The following is a 17,513-nucleotide window of genomic DNA, read 5'->3' on the forward strand; positions in this document are numbered from 1 at the left end:
GCCTAATTTTTGCATTGTGTATATACAGTGCAATGCTAAGGCGAATATACATTATAAATATAGCTTATGAATGTCATTGACAATTTTATTTATATCTGATTTTGTTGTATTTATTCTTTTAAATAGTTCTTTATCTGTTTCCTACATCTTTAGGCTGTTAAGTACTGTGGTAACAAGTGAATTTCCCCTTTTGGGATCAATCATCTTATCTTAAATAACATGTTGTTTATTGTACAGGAAGTCAGTTCACCAGATAACCTAACCTTTACAATATTGCAACCAAAATTTAAAATAGTGGTTACCAGTATTTTAGCTGTTATTGAACATAATATGGCGATGACTGTTAAGTGACAGTCTTTTGCCAGTGTGAATAGAAAACTATCAATAAACCTAGTTCACCTCCTGCTTGTTGTGTAGGTTTTGCTCCTGAAGAGACAAGAACAACTGCATCAAATTTGGACTCAAAAGTTGCACACCTTGCCTTAATTCTCATGAAATTAAAAAAAAACTCACATTCAAGATTCAATCTGTACCAATGAATATACAAACAGTGCCATTTTAATCCAATCTTTTTGCCACAAAAGAACACATTATCATACACCCTCGTGCTGACTTTTTTTTTCCCTTTTCTTTTTTGCTTCAGTAAAAGTCTCTTACTCTTAGACTGTCTTTAGTTCCGGTCTTTTCTTTGTTTACAGTAGCTTGACAACTCTCAGACCGCCTCCGTGCGCGCTCCCATGCGAATGCGCGCAGACTGTGTGCTCTCTGAAGCGTTATGGCAGCTTTGATGATAGTGTGGACTACAAAGGAAGTGCAAAGAAGAGGAATATCGCGTTGGCGACGCTCAAAAGTGTGAATTAAGATTTCAGAAGCAATTGCCTATATATTAAAGATTTACAGCCATTTCCTCATGTAATACACGGAGCCTCAGTGGAGTTATTGATTTTATGTGTACTTTGGTGACCTGTTGCTGTTGGGAGATTTTTAGGGTTCGATGATTATTATTTATTTAATTAATCTAGAACTAGCTAGTTGAAATTAACAATAAAACAGCTCAGACAGACGCCTGAATATTAGCTGACAGGCAACTATATATACATAACTAATTAAACCACTATTTCCGTGTCATCTTTTGATTATCTGCAAAATATTTCTTTCGTGAACGAATTAATTGACCTTAAATATTATCGACTGTATTTGTCTGCGCGGTCACCGCTGCGGAACTATTGGACGTGTTCGATGTTTCTCTACGCCGAGCTCAGTGGCGGACATTAGCTCTCTCAACATGCGCCATTGAAAACAAACGTAACTTAGCCGTAACGTTTTCTTTCATTTTAAACCAGCTAGTTACAAACCTCACCTCGCCAGTAGTAAACATAGTTTACCTTCATAAGCCATGGAGACTATTTTAGAGCAACAGCGTCGCTACCACGAGGAGAAAGAGCGACTAATGGATGCTAAAACAAAAGAAATGTTGCACAAGAAATCTACGGTGAGCTGCCCGTTAGCATTAGCACTGTTGCTAATCTAAAACATCTGGAAGTTAACTTATGTTTTCATAATAATCTTCTCTTTTTCTTGACAGTTGCGGGAACAGATAAACTCTGACCACCGAACAAGAGCAATGCTGGATGTAAGTGAGAGTTTTTGATCCACAAGCTAACAGTTAATAATAGGAAACCTTGCGTCGGGCTACTGTTACAGTTAACAAAAATTTTCATCTATTAAAGAAACTTGTAGTAAAACTTTGATTGTTATCTACAGTTTCCACATTCGAGACTAGAAACATGCAAGTTAAACAGGAAACAGTTAAACAGTGCAAGCTAATAGCTACATTTCTCTGCAAGTAAACATTACTGGAGGTAATGTTGCACCAAATTCCGCTTTAAAATTTGTCAGTTAAACGTGTCTTTGATTATTAACTGCTAAATATTCCCGCATTTACACTATACCAAGCTTTATAAGCATTGATAGGGTTTGTTGGAACATTCGGTATATAAGTGATCCGCCAATCAGGTCTTAAATCAGTAAAAATGTCACATTCTGTGAGTTGACTCCTTATTTCCACCATCATCAGCTTTCTATCTTTTTATAGAGGTATATGGAAGTGAGCGCAAATCTCAGAGACTCCTATGAAGACAAAGATGGGTAAGTCTTAACTAAGTAACTAACCTGCTCTGGTTTAGTAAGTGGCTTTACCTGCTTTATCTCTCATTTGCATTTAAAAGTATTTCTTCCCTAATTTCTTACTTTCATTTTAAAATGTTTGTATCAACTTGGATGCAGAAACTTTACTACTCATAATAACTTTATTTTTTATGTTTATGGTGGATTATATCATGCAGAATAGTCAATGAACCTGTTGCCTTGACAACCTTTTTTTTCATTGACAGAATGAGGAAGGATGAACTCGCTGCCATCTCAGGACCAAACGAGTTTGCAGAGTTCTACAACAGACTGAAACAGATAAAGGAGTTTCACCGAAAGCACCCAAATGAGGTAGTTAATCTCTGATTGTAAAACGCTCTAATGAGACACGTAACGGCTCAGCAGCGGACTGTTTTACAATAATGTCATTATGCGTTTCTCGCAGATTTCCATCCCCATGTCTGTAGAGTTTGAGGAGCTGATGAAGGCCAGAGACAACCCCAGCGAGGAGGCTCAGAGTACGTCTTAATCCACCATAACGAGAAGACATTTGCATTGATTTCATTTTACCGGCTTTCATCTCACAGTAACCTAGTTTAACAAAGACTCTGTTAGCACTAGGATCTTCCTGTCCAACAGTGAGAACGTTAACAAGAACTGGGTTCATAAAGTACACTTGCGAGATGTAAAAATCTGATGATAGCTGGCTAACACTCTGCTCTGGCTCTTTGGGTCTTTAATGCATTACTGAGTGATGTGTGTATTTTCCACAGATCTCGTTGAGTTCACAGACGAGGAAGGATACGGCCGCTACCTGGATCTCCACGACTGCTACCTGAAGTACATCAACTTGAAGGGAGCTGAGGTTATGATCCCTTATTGTCTGTATAATTCATTCTTCACCCTCAAACTGATCTTACACTCTTGCTAACGACTACGTACGATCTTTCCTACAGAAACTGGAGTACATCACTTACCTGTCTTCATTCGACCAGCTTTTTGACATCCCTAAGGACAGGAAGAACGCTGAATACAAAAAGTAGGTCCATCACGCTTTTTTTTTTCACATCAGATCTGACCGCTAACACCTGTGTACAACTTTGTGAAACCTTTTGTGGATCCTATGTGAGTGCGCTGAGCTGTGTGATGTGATCATACAGGTATTTGGAGATGATGCTGGAGTACCTGCAGGACTACACAGACCGGGTCAAACCTCTGCTGGACCAGAACGAGCTGTACGGCAAAGTGCTGTCAGACTTTGAGAAAAAGTGGGAGAACGGCACCTTTCCAGGCTGGCCTGTAAGTTCTCCTCTTCATGTGTGACAACGCTTCAGGTTTTAGTTGTTCGGCTCATCTGACATTTTTTTTTCTGCCGTTTGTTTGGATCGTAGAAAGAGACGAGCAGCGCTTTGACACACGCCGGAGCTCATCTCGACCTCTCTGCTTTTTCCTCTTGGGAGGTAAGAAATCAAAATTCTCAAACTGGAAGATTAATTATTTAATGTCAATCCAAAGGTTGCTCATTAATGATTCTACTGACTGTGTCACACAGGAGTTGGCTTCTTTGGGTCTGGACAGATTGAAGTCTGCTCTCATGGCGTTGGGACTGAAGTGTGGAGGGTGAGCATGTTGTGTGTTTGCATGATCCCAGTATTGCACACCATTACTCCAGTGATGCCTAACTTTGCAGGTGCACCTCATTTTCATCTTCGTTAGGGTTTTTGAGTCGGTACGTTTTTGCCCTTTTTGCACTGCAGGAACTTCTTCAAACGTAACACGTAGCCGTCGTTGTGCTTTTGTTGCCGCTGTTCTCTGCTGGCTTTGGGACGTTCTCCTGGTGTTTTTCAGGCGGTGACAGTAAATGCTAGTTCCAGGTGGTTTCGTGGGGCTGACAGCAGCGCTGCTGTTCGTGATGGTTCAAGTGCACTCATACAAGGAAGATAAAATTAAATACTTGCATATGATCTTGTCAAAAAACACAGATAAGATGTATCTAGATATCTGTCCAGAGACTTTAAAATAATCAAAATAACAAAATCCACCTTCCCCTTAAACCCTGTATCCCTGTATATACAGAAGAGAAGGAATAAATAAGTAAATAAATAAAAAAGATATGAAAACAAGTAAAGCATTATCAAACAAAACACAAACCAAACAGTCATGTATGTATCAGTATACCTGTGTGTGTGTGTGTGTGTGTGTGTGTGTGTGTGTGTGTGTGTGTGTGTGTGTGTGTGTATATATATATACACATCTGTAATCTATACAGCAGTCGTCTACTGTTGCTGAATATACAGGACCTTGGAGTCCACAGATGCTACAACAACACATTGAAAAGATTGTGTCCCTTCCTTCTGTAGTCAGTTTCAGGGAGAAGAAAGTGAGCAGTTCACTTCTCAAGGCAGTGTAGCTGGTGTTGTATGATGCACCTTTATGTTTTCTATATAGTATCTTCTAGAAAAGCATCAGTTTTATCACGTTCTGTCCTCAGCTACCTGATCACTACTGCAGTCTGTGTGTTACATTCAAAGAATGGAGTGTCATTGCTGGTCATCCCAGCAGAGACAAGCAGTGGTTGAGGAAGAAGTTTGAAGAGGCAGATGACAAAGTAACGACAATGAGAATTTAATTTGGTGCAAAAGACCAAAAAAAAAGACCAGAGCTGCTACTAACTATTATTTTCATTGTCAGTTCATGTGTTTATTATTTTTCAATGAGTAGTAGTTTATCATGTTTACAGTCTATAATGTGTCAGGAAAAATGTTTGGCATTTTTACTTGATAAATCACATTAAATTAATTATCAATATCACTAGCAATTCATTTCTGGTGACTGATGAATCTAAAAACAGCTTTTACATGCACATGTTTAGTCAAGCAAAGACAGAAGCAGCAACAACTACATTTGAAATAATTATCAGGGCTGCTACTAATTAATTGATTTTCTGTTGAGCGATTAATTGATTAATCGTTTCAGCACTAAAATGATGCACTTTGGCATAATGCAGTTAAAATGATTTACTCAGCTCTTTGTTCTCCACAGGATGGACTGTGACTGTTCTGTTCATTTGACCCTATGTTAGGTACCAACAGCAGCTTTCATTTAATAACTGACTAGCATCTAATCTTTTCACTCTCTGTTCATCTTGTAGTTCATGAGAATGCTTTATTCCATGCTCAGTATTCATTGTGTTCATTTTTATGCACCAAACATAAAGAAGAAGCTGGTACCAAACCCTCCCAAGCTTGTGAGCAGTTCAGGTTGAGAGAAGCCTGGTGTTACAGGTCATGTTCCTGCAGTGCTGTCAGGACACATTTTGCTGCACATCATTGGCAGCAGCTTTTGGCCATATAGAGAGCATGTCATCAGGCAGTCGAGCAGCTGTCTGACATGAGAATCTGTGTCTGTATGTTGAACAGGACTCTGGAGGAGCGAGCTCAGAGACTCTTCAGCACAAAGGGCAAATCCCTGGAATCACTGGACCCTTCACTGTTTGCCAAGAATCCCAAAGCCAAAGGCCCCAAAAAGTAAGTGGGTGTAAAAAAAAATGTCAGCCTGGCGCTGACAGTGTCTCATGATAACGTTCTCGATATAATTCATAACCGTTTCCATCCGTCACATCTGCAGAGACACAGAGCGGAACAAGGAAATCGCCTTCCTGGAGGCTCAGGTCTATGAATACGTGGAGATTCTCGGGGTAAGTGAATATATCTGCTGCTGCAACATTTTGAGCGTGCGTGAATCAACCGCTGTGGGTTCAGGTAGGACTGTTTTCGATGACGGATCTCGATGTGTGGTCACCGGCGGTTACAGGAGCAGAGGCAGCTGACTCATGAGAACGTGCAGAGGAAGCAAGCCAGGACCGGAGAGGAGCGTGAGGAAGAGGAGGAGGAGCAGCTCAGTGAGAGCGAGAGCGAGGACGAAGACAACGAGATCATCTACAACCCCAAGAACCTGCCGCTGGGCTGGGACGGCAAGGTGAGGTCTCACTCCTGCACAAAAACAGCTGCGTTTTTTTTAGTTTAGAGAGCAGCTGAAGACAAAACAAACCAAATACTGAAAAGAGGCTGAGAGAAGTGCTGGACAGGATTTTGATAGTGCACAGATGATTATGAAGATACTTGTATTATATAATGAAGAGCCTTTATCAACAGAACGTTATTCTGTTTCGGTAGCTGTTGAAAAATATCTGTGTGCAGGAAATCCACATGACTGCAGGCCAACACGGTTAGTTTCAAAATGAAGCTCAGCAGCTGATATGTTATCAACATTATCAGATTGCGTGACAGGACATCAATAAAATGCAGTGATTCATTAATTAGAGATGACTAAAAATCTAAAATTGCAGACAGAACAGGAACACAAATGAGCATCATTATTAAATGTGTCAGTTTCAGATGATCACAGCAACACAACAGCTGCAGAGCTGCATGTGGGCATCTTCACTGCACTGCTGTGAAATGGTTCTATATATGGTCCCATGTTGTGTTTTAGTGTTAAAAGAGGATTTTTACATTCAGTATTAGGGTCAGGGTGTGGGAAATGGTTATAAGATGTGTCTCAGGAGGAGATTTGTCAGGTCTGAGAAAACGTCTCAGCTTGGGTTTGGACGGTGGTGGAAGAAATCTTCACATCCTTTGCTTAAAGGTATCATGTGGAGTTTTCTTGTAAACAAAGAAGAGTTTATGATTATGTTGAATATTACTCACCAAAACACAGTGTGGGCATCCTTGAGGTCTACAGTCAACAGTCCAGTATGACACATAAAAGCTTTCAAATCTGCACATTTGAGTAGCTGAAACCATCAAATGTTCAACTAAAATGATTATTCATTTATCAAAATAGTGAATTTATTGCAGCATTAAATTGCTTGAGTAGCTTTTAAATCCAGTATCAGGCTTTTAAAACCTTGTCATCTGTCTGTGTTGAAAAACGTATATTTGATTTATATAAATTCAACTCAAACTGATTTTACAGAACGTTAGTGTGACGCTGCTCTGCTTTATATGTGCTGCTGTCTTATTCCCTGCAGCCGATTCCATACTGGCTCTATAAACTCCACGGGCTGAACATCAACTACAACTGTGAGATCTGTGGAAACTACACTTACAGGGGACCCAAAGCCTTCCAGAGGCACTTTGCAGTACGTTCCTGTTTTTAATCAAAGACTCACTGCTACACAGTGATGCTTATTAAAGTCATTCAACATAAGTTTTGTGTGTTCGTGGCGTCTCTGAAACTGTGTATCTTGTATTCTGGTTAGGAATGGAGGCATGCTCACGGTATGCGCTGTCTGGGAATCCCCAACACCGCTCACTTCGCTAACGTTACGCAGATCGAGGACGCCGTCTCTTGTAAGTCTCTTCTTGTGATCTTGTCATAAACATACATGTGGGTTGTGAAGAAGTTGTAATGAGCGTTTTTGTGTTTGTTCATCCAGTGTGGGCAAAACTGAAGTCTCAGAAGGCATCAGAGCGGTGGCAGCCTGACACAGAAGTAAGTACACACTCAAGACAGCTGGCATACATCATAGAAGGAATAATACTGCTCATCTCATGACCTGTGTGTGTGTGTGTGTGTGTGTGTGTGTGTGTTTCAGGAAGAGTACGAGGATTCAAGCGGAAACGTGGTCAACAAGAAGACCTACGAGGATCTGAAGAGACAAGGCCTGCTGTAGATCCAGAAAAAGATGGAACTCCTTTCAAATTTACTATATTTTTTATCACTTATGTCCCCATGTTTCTTTTTATTTGTAAGTAGTAATGTTGTTTTACAGACCGCGCCCCGCCCTCCGTACCTCCCTTTGATAACTTTGTAACGTGGCAACCGTTGATCATTATAATAAACTGTACTTTTGTCACTGCTGCATATTTGTCACTGTTTGCTTTGCTAGTGAATCAGGGTTTATTATCAGTGTTGTTTGGATTTTACAGAGGCAGCGCACAGACTGACTTTAATTTAATGGTGCCACTGACTCGTAAGCATATTTTAACTGTCTTTATGTGGGACAGTTTACTACTGTGGTTTTTATGGTGGCATTAAATACTTGACTAATAGATTAAATCCATGGCAGTTGTAATTTTTTTAACAAGCAAACCTGCTGTAGGCATAGAGTCTTTCTGCTGTATAATCAATGCATACACTGCAACAAAAAAACTGAACATTGTAGAGTTTTTACTGCTACTGGCAAAGAATAAGTGCGTCATATATTTGACAAGCTGCCATAAACAGTGACAGAAGGAGCTCGGTGAAATCACAACCAACATCAATTTCAACTTCCCGTCGTTTTATTGAGTTTAACACCGCCATGTTTTTTATGTTAGGATATTATGAAAAGGTGCTGAATAATTGATTTCAGAGAAAATAAAATAGAGTTTATTGCTCCTGCAGGGGAATGTTTGGTGCACATCAAAGCTTGCAGCATCAAAAATGTAGAGTGAGTTTGTGAAAATGACAAAAGTTTGAAGATTAAATACATGAAAGCATTTTGTGCAGTTTCCAGGATAACATAGCTCTGTCTGCTCATTGACAGGAAAGTGTGAATTGATTCACAGGAGTATATGCAGCATATTCATAAAGATGTGCTTAGTCATAGTTTCTTCTGAAGGATAAAGAACATTCTAACAATTCTTTAATCGAGTCATTCTAGAGGTACATATTTATGAAACTGTACTGTATGCACTTCATATATTTAAGGCTAATAAACATTTTATGTTGAATTTGTTACACCATGAACTGACATTTTTCTTATCTATGGAATGAAAAAGTAGGCGATGGCATGAGGCCTATTTTACTGCTGCAATAAATCTGTTTTCCAGCAGGAGTCAAGTGTATATTACCTACCTGAGGAATATGTTTTCTGCCATGTCTCTGATTCCATCTTTGCAATGTGGAGTTTCCTTAAAAACTGCATTTTAAAATAGCTTACAGTCACATCTACTACAGCAAAGTTGTAGTGCTGATCTGAGCAGGGTTACAGATCTCACAACAAGAATGGAAAGAACTTGGCAAATTTTTTGGGGGGGCTTTACAAAATCATCATTTTGATAGGTGAGATGTTTCAACTCCAGTGGGCAAGTCCAATCTATGAGGATTCTGAGGATGTGTCTGGATGATGACCCAAGTAAATCAATTATCATTCTGTCATGTCACCGTGACAACAGACAACCTCACCTGTCATATGAGAAAATCCACGAAAATGAAAGATTTTCTTGCTGTACTGACAGAAAAATACAGCAGTGGTGGAGGAAGTGTTCAGATCCTTTACCTTAGTAAAAGTACCAATGTAAAAATACTCCATTACAAATAAAAGTCCTGCATGAAAAATCTTACTACAGTAAAAGTACATATTATGAGCTTGATGTAGTTAAAGTATTGCAGTAAAAGTAGTGGTTTGGTTCCTCTGACTGATATATTATTATATATGACATCATTAGATTATTAATAGTGAAGCATCAGTGTTAGAGCAGCATGTTACTGTTGTAGCTGCTGGAGGTGGAGCTAGTTTACACTACTTTATATACAGTTAGCTAGTTTAGTCCAGTGGTTCCCAACCTAGGGGTCGGGCCCCTCCAAAGGGTCAGCAGATAGATCTGAGGGGTCGTGAGATGATTAATGGATTAATCTTTGATTTTTACTGAAATATTGGATCATTTGAACATTTATTGAAATGAAAGCATGTGAGAAGTTTAGAGGGAAAAATCACTATTTGGTGGAGCTGTTAACAACTGATAGACATGTGAAATGTGACCCCGACTACACACTGCTTTTTGTAAGATGTCAAAAGACAAAAAGGTTGGAAACCACTGGTTTCATCTTGAACAATGTGTTGTATTTTAAAAGCTTGTTATATTATCCATTGTGTCAAATCTTCATCTGAAAAGTAACTAAAGCTGTCAAATAAATGTAGTGGAGTAGAAAGTACAATATTTCCCTCTGAAATGTAGTGGAGTGGAAGTATAAAGTAGCATCACATGGAAATACTCAAGTAAAGTACAAGTACCTCAAAACTGTACTTAAGTACAGTAGTTGAGTAAATGTACTTGGTTACTTTCCACCACTGAAATACAGTTTGAGAGTTGCCAGACTCCAAATCCACACCAGCAAATATTCAGTTTTACTCAATTTTCACCTTTAAATTTCTGGTTAACCATGAACTGATTGTGACTTTTGATTTTGACTTTGGTCAACAACAAAGTCAAATGTGTGGTTTTAAGTTCTAACAGGCAAGTCTTCTGCTCTGACAGCTCTGTCAACAGTGTTAAGTAATAAGATCATCTCAGGTCTGATACCATGACACTGTATCATTACAGTGATGTCACATGATAGGTGTTACCAGCTTCAGGGTCAACAGGCTTTTAAGGAGATGTTTGTGACCAAAGTGCGAGTCACTACAGGAGAGACATTTTTATTAAAGACTTTTGTTATGACAGTTCTTCACATTGTATTATAATGTTTGTTATTTCATCTTAAATTATTTTTCATCAGTAATAAGGAACCAGTGTATCTAAGACCTTTTGTAAGAAAGAGTTTTTTATGTGTTAGATTTATAACATCATATCACACACTGGTCAAACTGTGATGCAAAGACATTATTTTCAATGTGGACAAAGACTGTGTACACTTTCCAAACATGCAGATGTTTTGCCATTGTGAGAAATTCTGGTTGTTTATCACATAAAGATCAGATTATATACTCCCTTCCATGTAATTTACCACTACAACCATTAATGTGACTCTTAACTTTACATTTTTCCGTGCTTAGTGTCCATGTGGGAACCTGTGTTGTATGTTAGAGTGATGAAACTCTGCATTCAAATATCCATCACAGGCAGGCTGGATGATTTGTAGCGAGTAAAATGTCTCCAAGTGGCTTGTAAACTCCACCAGATGGAGCTCTTGTATCCCTGTGTTTGGCCGTTCAGGTTTACATTCCTATTTTGGAAAACGAATCATAAATGTTAAGTTAAACATATATGAAGTCATTGACTGTATATAATCTAATGCCAGGGTAAATTCAAAGTAATCAAAACTTACAGTCGAAACCATAAATGTCAACCTCATGGTGATGCTAGACAAAAAGTCATTAGTATACGTCAATAAACGTCTGTACAATAATGTTTTGTGCCAAGCTGTCAACTAGAGATATTTCACTGGATAAGTAAAAACTTTGACCTGCTGGTGGCTTCAGAGGAAACACAAGTCTGTTTTTCCTGCCACCTTTAGATGTTTGATCAATGAATGTGATCAATAGAAAGTGAAGTGCTGCAGTCTACAAACAGTTGTGGATAACAGTAGAGTTGCTCATCTTTCGCACACTGCTTTACTGTCATAAGCCTGTTGCCATCGCAAGGCTGCAGAAATGAGCAGCAGACTGACCAGCTGTGCAGAAAATAGATGTACAGTCAGTTCAGCTGGGTCTCATAAGAAATCACTAAATTAACTTTCTATTTCTATCTCTGCGGTGACTGATCTGAGCTCCTTTGCTCACAGTGAGTCTATTAGATAATCGTTGATTCTGTAATTATGTCATTCCAAATTGGACAACATATTTTACATTAAGAAGTGTTGCAAGCATTTCTCTTCATAGGATATGAGAGAAATCCTTCAGACTCAGTTTTTTCAGTCTTTGATTCCAGTGGTGATGGAAAGATGTGACGCCTCAGTTCTCACAAATATTTCAAATGAGTTAAACCCAATTCTTATAGGACATGTTCCTTGCCAGTGATCATAAAACCAATACACAGTGCTGATTGAGGAGAGGCTGGAGTCCTACAACCACAGCTTTGAAGCTTCATGTTTTTCATGTTTTCATATAACCACGTTCACAGTGCTTTATATAACACATGCCATGGCTAGATTTGAATTTAAAGCAGACCCTTTAAGAATATTTTGCTTTTAGTATATGGTTTAATGTCACATGTTGCATCAGAGGATTCCACCCTGCCATGACACAAATGTTGGGGTAATACAGAATTGACTTTCAAAAACCTATTTAGTCAAGGCCTGTGGTGTCCTGCAGTCATTTTTAAAAGCCTCCTTTTTTAAAAAAAAAAAAAAAAAGCTGCAATTTCAACCATTAAATGAAATCTTCACCCTTTTACAGCTCATTAAATCCTGCAGATGGTGCTGCTTTACCATGATTTTCTGGTAGAAACACATGGGATTTAATTCTTTAGTCTTTAGTCTTAGTAGATTCAGTACACTGTGACACGTACAGTGAGGTTATGGAAAAGTAATACAGAGAAAGAGAAGAGACAGACAAGACCTTGTATCATCTGCCTGCTGGGTTTAGTCCAATATAACCGTGCAGCTAACCTTCTAATAGTCTCTATTATACAACTGCACTGCTGGAGCCATAAGGCTCATTAACATTCACTGTTAATGATGTGCTCAGTTCACTCTATAACATTTCAGCATATTCATTGCGTAATCAACAGTAATGATCTATTTTATAGCTTCCCAGAGACACTATCAATGTCTCTATTGGTTGTAAATAATTAGTAAAAAATAGCTAAAATAGTTGTTGTTCTGCAAAAGAGTGCTGAAGCATTATTTCCTTGGTTTTATAAGAACAGAAAAGAAATATTAGTTTATTAATTCATTACGTTATTGAAAGGCCAATAAATAAACATGTCGAAAAATTATATGGAGAAAATACATTAAATCATGGTATTTTGAAAAACGTTTTAAAAATGGTTTAAATGAAGTAATTGATTAAAAAATAGAGCACACACACACACATACACACACACACATGCACAAAGAGGATTTCTTTGATAAATGACCTGTCATGTAGCAGATGTTTTAGTGGTGTTGGAAAGCCCTTATCTGATATTCTCCTGCTTGAAACATATGGTTCCATTTTTAAGAAAAGCTTGTCTCATACATTTTTCTTCATACATACCAGCACATTTGCCAATTTCATTATAATATTGTCAGCATGTTTACAGTGTGACTATTGTAATATTCAGTATACTGGTAGGAGAAAGAAAAAACATCTCATCTTTGGAAGACTGACTTCAAAGAAAAAACACATAGTTATAAATTCAATTAGCTGTCTTGACATCTTAATGATGTATTTTAATGAAATTGTACCATAACTTGTTTGTTTACTGGTGTAGCAAACATGTAAAATATGGGATGGGATTGCGTAATAAAAAAAGCCTGAAAAACAACTTTGGACAAAACCCTTTTGGCTCAGCTGCCTCTGAGTCAATGCAAGAAACAACTCAGTCTGTTGTACTTGTGGTGCCACTGTTGGTACATGGCCCAACATGACTGTGCTCATAACAAATTTCAGGGTTATCTGCCAATTAGATTTAGAGATATGTTGTGTGCAAAAATTGGAACAGATTCATACTCTGAGGAATACAAATGTGTTCAATTTTATGGCAATCTTCCCATTACATTATATATTTTTGTGTGCAATCTTTACATTTTGGCCTGAAGATGGTGCTATAGAAAAAGTTAGGGCATCCCCATAAATGTTAGCATTCACCCTCTGGGTACCATGAACATTCACAGCAAATTTAATAGAAAGTCTTGTAATAATGGACTAAAAAATTGACTAAATATATATAATAAATATATATAATAAAGAAATGTGATTACAATCTGTTTAGCAGTCTCATGATATCTTACTATGGACCCAAGTGGTCTGACAAAGAGACTTGGTGAATTCTTAGGGCAAGACAAACAGACATCAGTTGAAGTTTTAGGACAGTATTAGGGTGAGGCTCAGTGCTGAAAAAATAATGAATTAATTACTCTCCTTAAGTTAATCAATTACCTCACTACATTACTTTCTGAGAGTCACACCATTGACATCTACATACATACTATACACCTATGCCTATTGCACAATTTTGCGGACTTTTTATCTGTAACTACTTTCACAAGGCTAGTAACCATACAAGTCATGAAAACCAATGCATGACATTAGGCTACTGGGTTACTGAGTCTACAGGCATGCTAGTGACACTATAGGTGGTCTGCTGATTTCAACATGCTAACATGCCCACAAAGATAATGTTAAAATACTGATGTTCAAGTTAGTTTACAGTACAATGGCTACTTTAGTTTAGCATGTTAGCATGCTAATATGTGCTAATCAGCACTGAATAAAAAGTGAAGCTAAGGCTGATGTGAATGTCATTGCAGGTATTTACAAGGTTGCAATGTTTACTGACATGGACAGGTCAGTCTGACTCAAACACAGCTTACATTAGCAAGTACTGATTTGAAAATTGAAATTTGGACTTGATGGTGGCGTAAGATGAAAAGTCAGGAAATCACAGAAGTCATTAGAATTCCTGTACAAAATTTCATAGCATTCCATCCAATGGTTGAGATATTTCTGGACCAAAAAGGTGGAGCGACCAACTGACATTGGTATCTCTAGTGCCTTGGTGCTAGCATGGCTAAAAATGATCGATTCCCCAGCACTGAGCAATACTGGCAATAGTAGTGGTAGAAATAGCAGCAGCAGTATATAGTAGAGCTGGATCCATTTAGTGTCAGTAGTTTTTGCAGAAGTGATAGTAGTAGAATGATCCTGGCCCTTACCCTCAGCATTTTAGTTTCCAAAGTAAAAAAAAAACACTCTACTTGCCTTTTAAGACCCCAAACTGTAGATTAGGGATGATTAGCTGCTCCCAGGCCTGACATTTGTAAGTGGGCCGCCAGCAGCCTGGTGGTAACCTGTCATTTTCGTGGGCACAGGCTTTATGAGGGCAGAGCCATTAAAGCATGGCATTAGAGTGTCCTAAGGGATCATCTTTGCTCCAGTGATTTCTCATTCAGATGAGAGCTGAAGCCAGGTTACTTGGACACTGGTTGGTTCACTACGCCTGAGCTGTTCCACTTCCAACTGCCTGGCATGGAGGCATTTCCTCAGGCTTCACTGGTAAATTACACATGAGCATGTCGCCCCTCATCAACTGACTAAAGTCACGTCTGCACACTGAAAGCTGTTTCAATGGTTTATGGATTTAGTATGGATTAGAACTGCCTGAAATGTCTAGGTGTTAGTGAGGGAGTGCTAACAGCAAGAATGTTTGAGGTAGTGTATTTTCATCTCTCTAACAGTCTCTTGTGTTTTGGTTCAGTGTACTGAACTACTTGCATGAGATGCCTATAAATAGAGATTTGCTAATGCAGGATTGGGAACATAATCCAAATCAACTGCTGGAATTAACTCCAATGGTTTTATAAGGTTGAACTGGCAGCACTTGCTTGGAAACTTAGCATAACAAAAGGAAGCAAGGACAAAACCACCACTTATATATTACACAAACCAACACAGACAAGCCCATTACTGTAGGTTTATCTTTTTAAATTTTTTTAATGGCATTATTATAGTTTAGAGGAACAAAGCCTTACCTGATTTCCTGTGCCCACATATAGTAGCTGTGTCTTAAACTGGATTTATACTTGACACAGGGGTTAACAGGACTCCTGCCAAAGATGCCCACAGTATAGATTTTGTTTTGTAGTCCACAAAACTAAGCAGCCAGATATAACCAATCACAGTTCTTGTGGTTCCTGTGTGGGATCTCTGTCCTCTTTCTCAGTTGTCTCAATTCTCATAAATTTTGTCTAAAAGAGCCCTTTTGTGCCTCACTAATTCGATCATCCTTGCATACCTATGTAAGCGTGTCTAACCCCTTTCTCTCCCGTTCGTCTCAGTTCTCATGCGACCTACGACACGCTTGCATTGCAAACGCTTACCTCCTGCCCGTGCTCCGTGATCCACGTTCCTCGGCAACATACCGCCCACGACTAGATCCAGCAGTACCAACGAGATATCTCCTTCACCACCACATCCACATGGAACCCTTCTCCTCCAGACGCCGCGCTTCTGATCAGCTGGGATCCAGACGCTCCACACGCATCCACGCAATGGCCCACTCGGACGTGGCTCTTTTCCAAGCAATTAACATCTTCAACCGGATGTTTGATCACCTCCAGCGAGCTCTCAAGGACATGGTCGTCTCACTCCTACGAAACGATGATAAAGACAAACTTTCCGACTCTATTCAGACTCTACTTTCACCAACCCTCTCGTCGGCAGCTCGAATCCTCCCACTCTTGCGGGTTCATTGTCCGCCGCCGGGCCGACGCACACATGTGACGCATGACGTCACAACACTGCCTACTACAACAGAGCCCAGACTTCTTCAGCCCTGGCTGAAGGCCAGGCTGAACTCCGGATAAAAATCCTGTTTCGCCGAACTGACAACAAAACCAGGTTCTTCCTGCTCCTCTCTGCCTCCACCTCCACCACTGCTCCGGACGGCCGCTCACTTCCGGGTTCCCCGCCCAGCACCACCTGTACGCTGCATGTCGATGACGTCACAACGCAGCCAACTGCTTCAGCCCTCTCGCAGGGCCAGGTTGTATCTTCCCCTGTGCCTGCTCCCTCCCTGCCTGATCTGTCTTGTGCTTTTCGTCCGCAGGCTGCATAATTAACCCCCGCAAATACATCCCCTCATCTTCTCCTCTTCCCTTCCTTCAGCTGCAGCTACCTCTACGCTTTGGGCTCCACCTGCTCCAACAGCTCCTTCTTTTATGTTTCTTCCCTCAGCCACCTCTGGTCCTGCCATTACCACAGCAACAGTCGCACCGAGCCATGGTGCTCCCTCTGATGGACCCACTCAATTTCCTACTGTTCTATCCCTGTTCCTCTCCCTTCCCCCTCCCTTTCCAAACACCCAAATGTTTTTTCTGTGTCTTCAACACTCCCCGTCGCCGAACCCCTCGCTCCAGGCATCATTAACATTGTGCCTGCAAGCACTTTCACTCTGGCCTCCACCACTCCGCCCCTCCATGGCCTACAAAGCCAGGCTTTCCAGTTCTGCACAGCCTCCAGTTCCACCACCCACTCCAGCCGACCACTCGCTTGCGGGTTCCCTACCCAGCGCCCCCCGCACTGGCACAGCGATGATTCCATCCCGCCGCCACTATGGTGCGGCAACAGACTGCTTCAGCCCTAGCTAGGGCCAGGTCATATTTCCCCACGTGCCTGCTCCCTACATCTTAATTGCCTCGTGTTTTTGTTTCATCCCTGCGTCTATGAGCCGCACATCTTACCACTTCACATGCATCCCTTCCTCCCTCACCTCTCGACCCTCATCCCTTCATCCCTCACCCCTCGATCCTTATCCATTCATCCCTTATCCCTCGACCCTCATCCCTTCATCCCTCACCCCTCATACCTTCATCCCTCACTCCTCGATCCTCATCCCTTCATCCTTCGACCTTCATCCCTCGACCCTCATCCCTTCATCCCTCACTCCTCGATCCTCATCCCTTCATCCCTCACCCCTTGACCCTCATCTCTTCATCCCTCACCCTTCGACCCT

General features: G+C 40.2%; 1 protein-coding gene across 1 annotated transcript; it reads left to right on the forward strand.

The window, feature by feature from the left end:
* The first annotated feature begins 1,238 nt into the window (after positions 1 to 1,238).
* sf3a3 (splicing factor 3a, subunit 3) lies at positions 1,239 to 8,014 on the forward strand. The gene is made up of 17 exons (XM_044336030.1): positions 1,239 to 1,492; positions 1,586 to 1,633; positions 2,096 to 2,148; positions 2,394 to 2,499; positions 2,594 to 2,666; positions 2,922 to 3,013; positions 3,105 to 3,187; positions 3,309 to 3,447; positions 3,540 to 3,608; positions 3,701 to 3,768; positions 5,568 to 5,675; positions 5,776 to 5,845; positions 5,962 to 6,126; positions 7,181 to 7,291; positions 7,412 to 7,502; positions 7,589 to 7,644; positions 7,748 to 8,014. Exons 1-17 carry the CDS (start codon positions 1,397 to 1,399, stop codon positions 7,823 to 7,825), a joined length of 1,506 nt encoding a protein of 501 aa, XP_044191965.1. The 5' UTR covers positions 1,239 to 1,396; the 3' UTR covers positions 7,826 to 8,014.
* Positions 8,015 to 17,513: the final 9,499 nt, after the last annotated feature.

The sequence above is a fragment of the Thunnus albacares genome, chromosome 19, assembly GCF_914725855.1.
Source record: "Thunnus albacares chromosome 19, fThuAlb1.1, whole genome shotgun sequence".
Taxonomy (NCBI): Eukaryota; Metazoa; Chordata; class Actinopteri; order Scombriformes; family Scombridae; genus Thunnus; species Thunnus albacares.

Coding starts and splice junctions, on each gene's coding strand:
- sf3a3 (XM_044336030.1), top strand. CDS start 1,397: ATGGAGACTATTTTAGAGCAACAGCGTCGCTACCACGAGGAGAAAGAG. Junction 5,846..5,961: donor AATACGTGGAGATTCTCGGG/GTAAGTGAATAT, acceptor CGGCGGTTACAG/GAGCAGAGGCAGCTGACTCA. Junction 6,127..7,180: donor CGCTGGGCTGGGACGGCAAG/GTGAGGTCTCAC, acceptor TATTCCCTGCAG/CCGATTCCATACTGGCTCTA.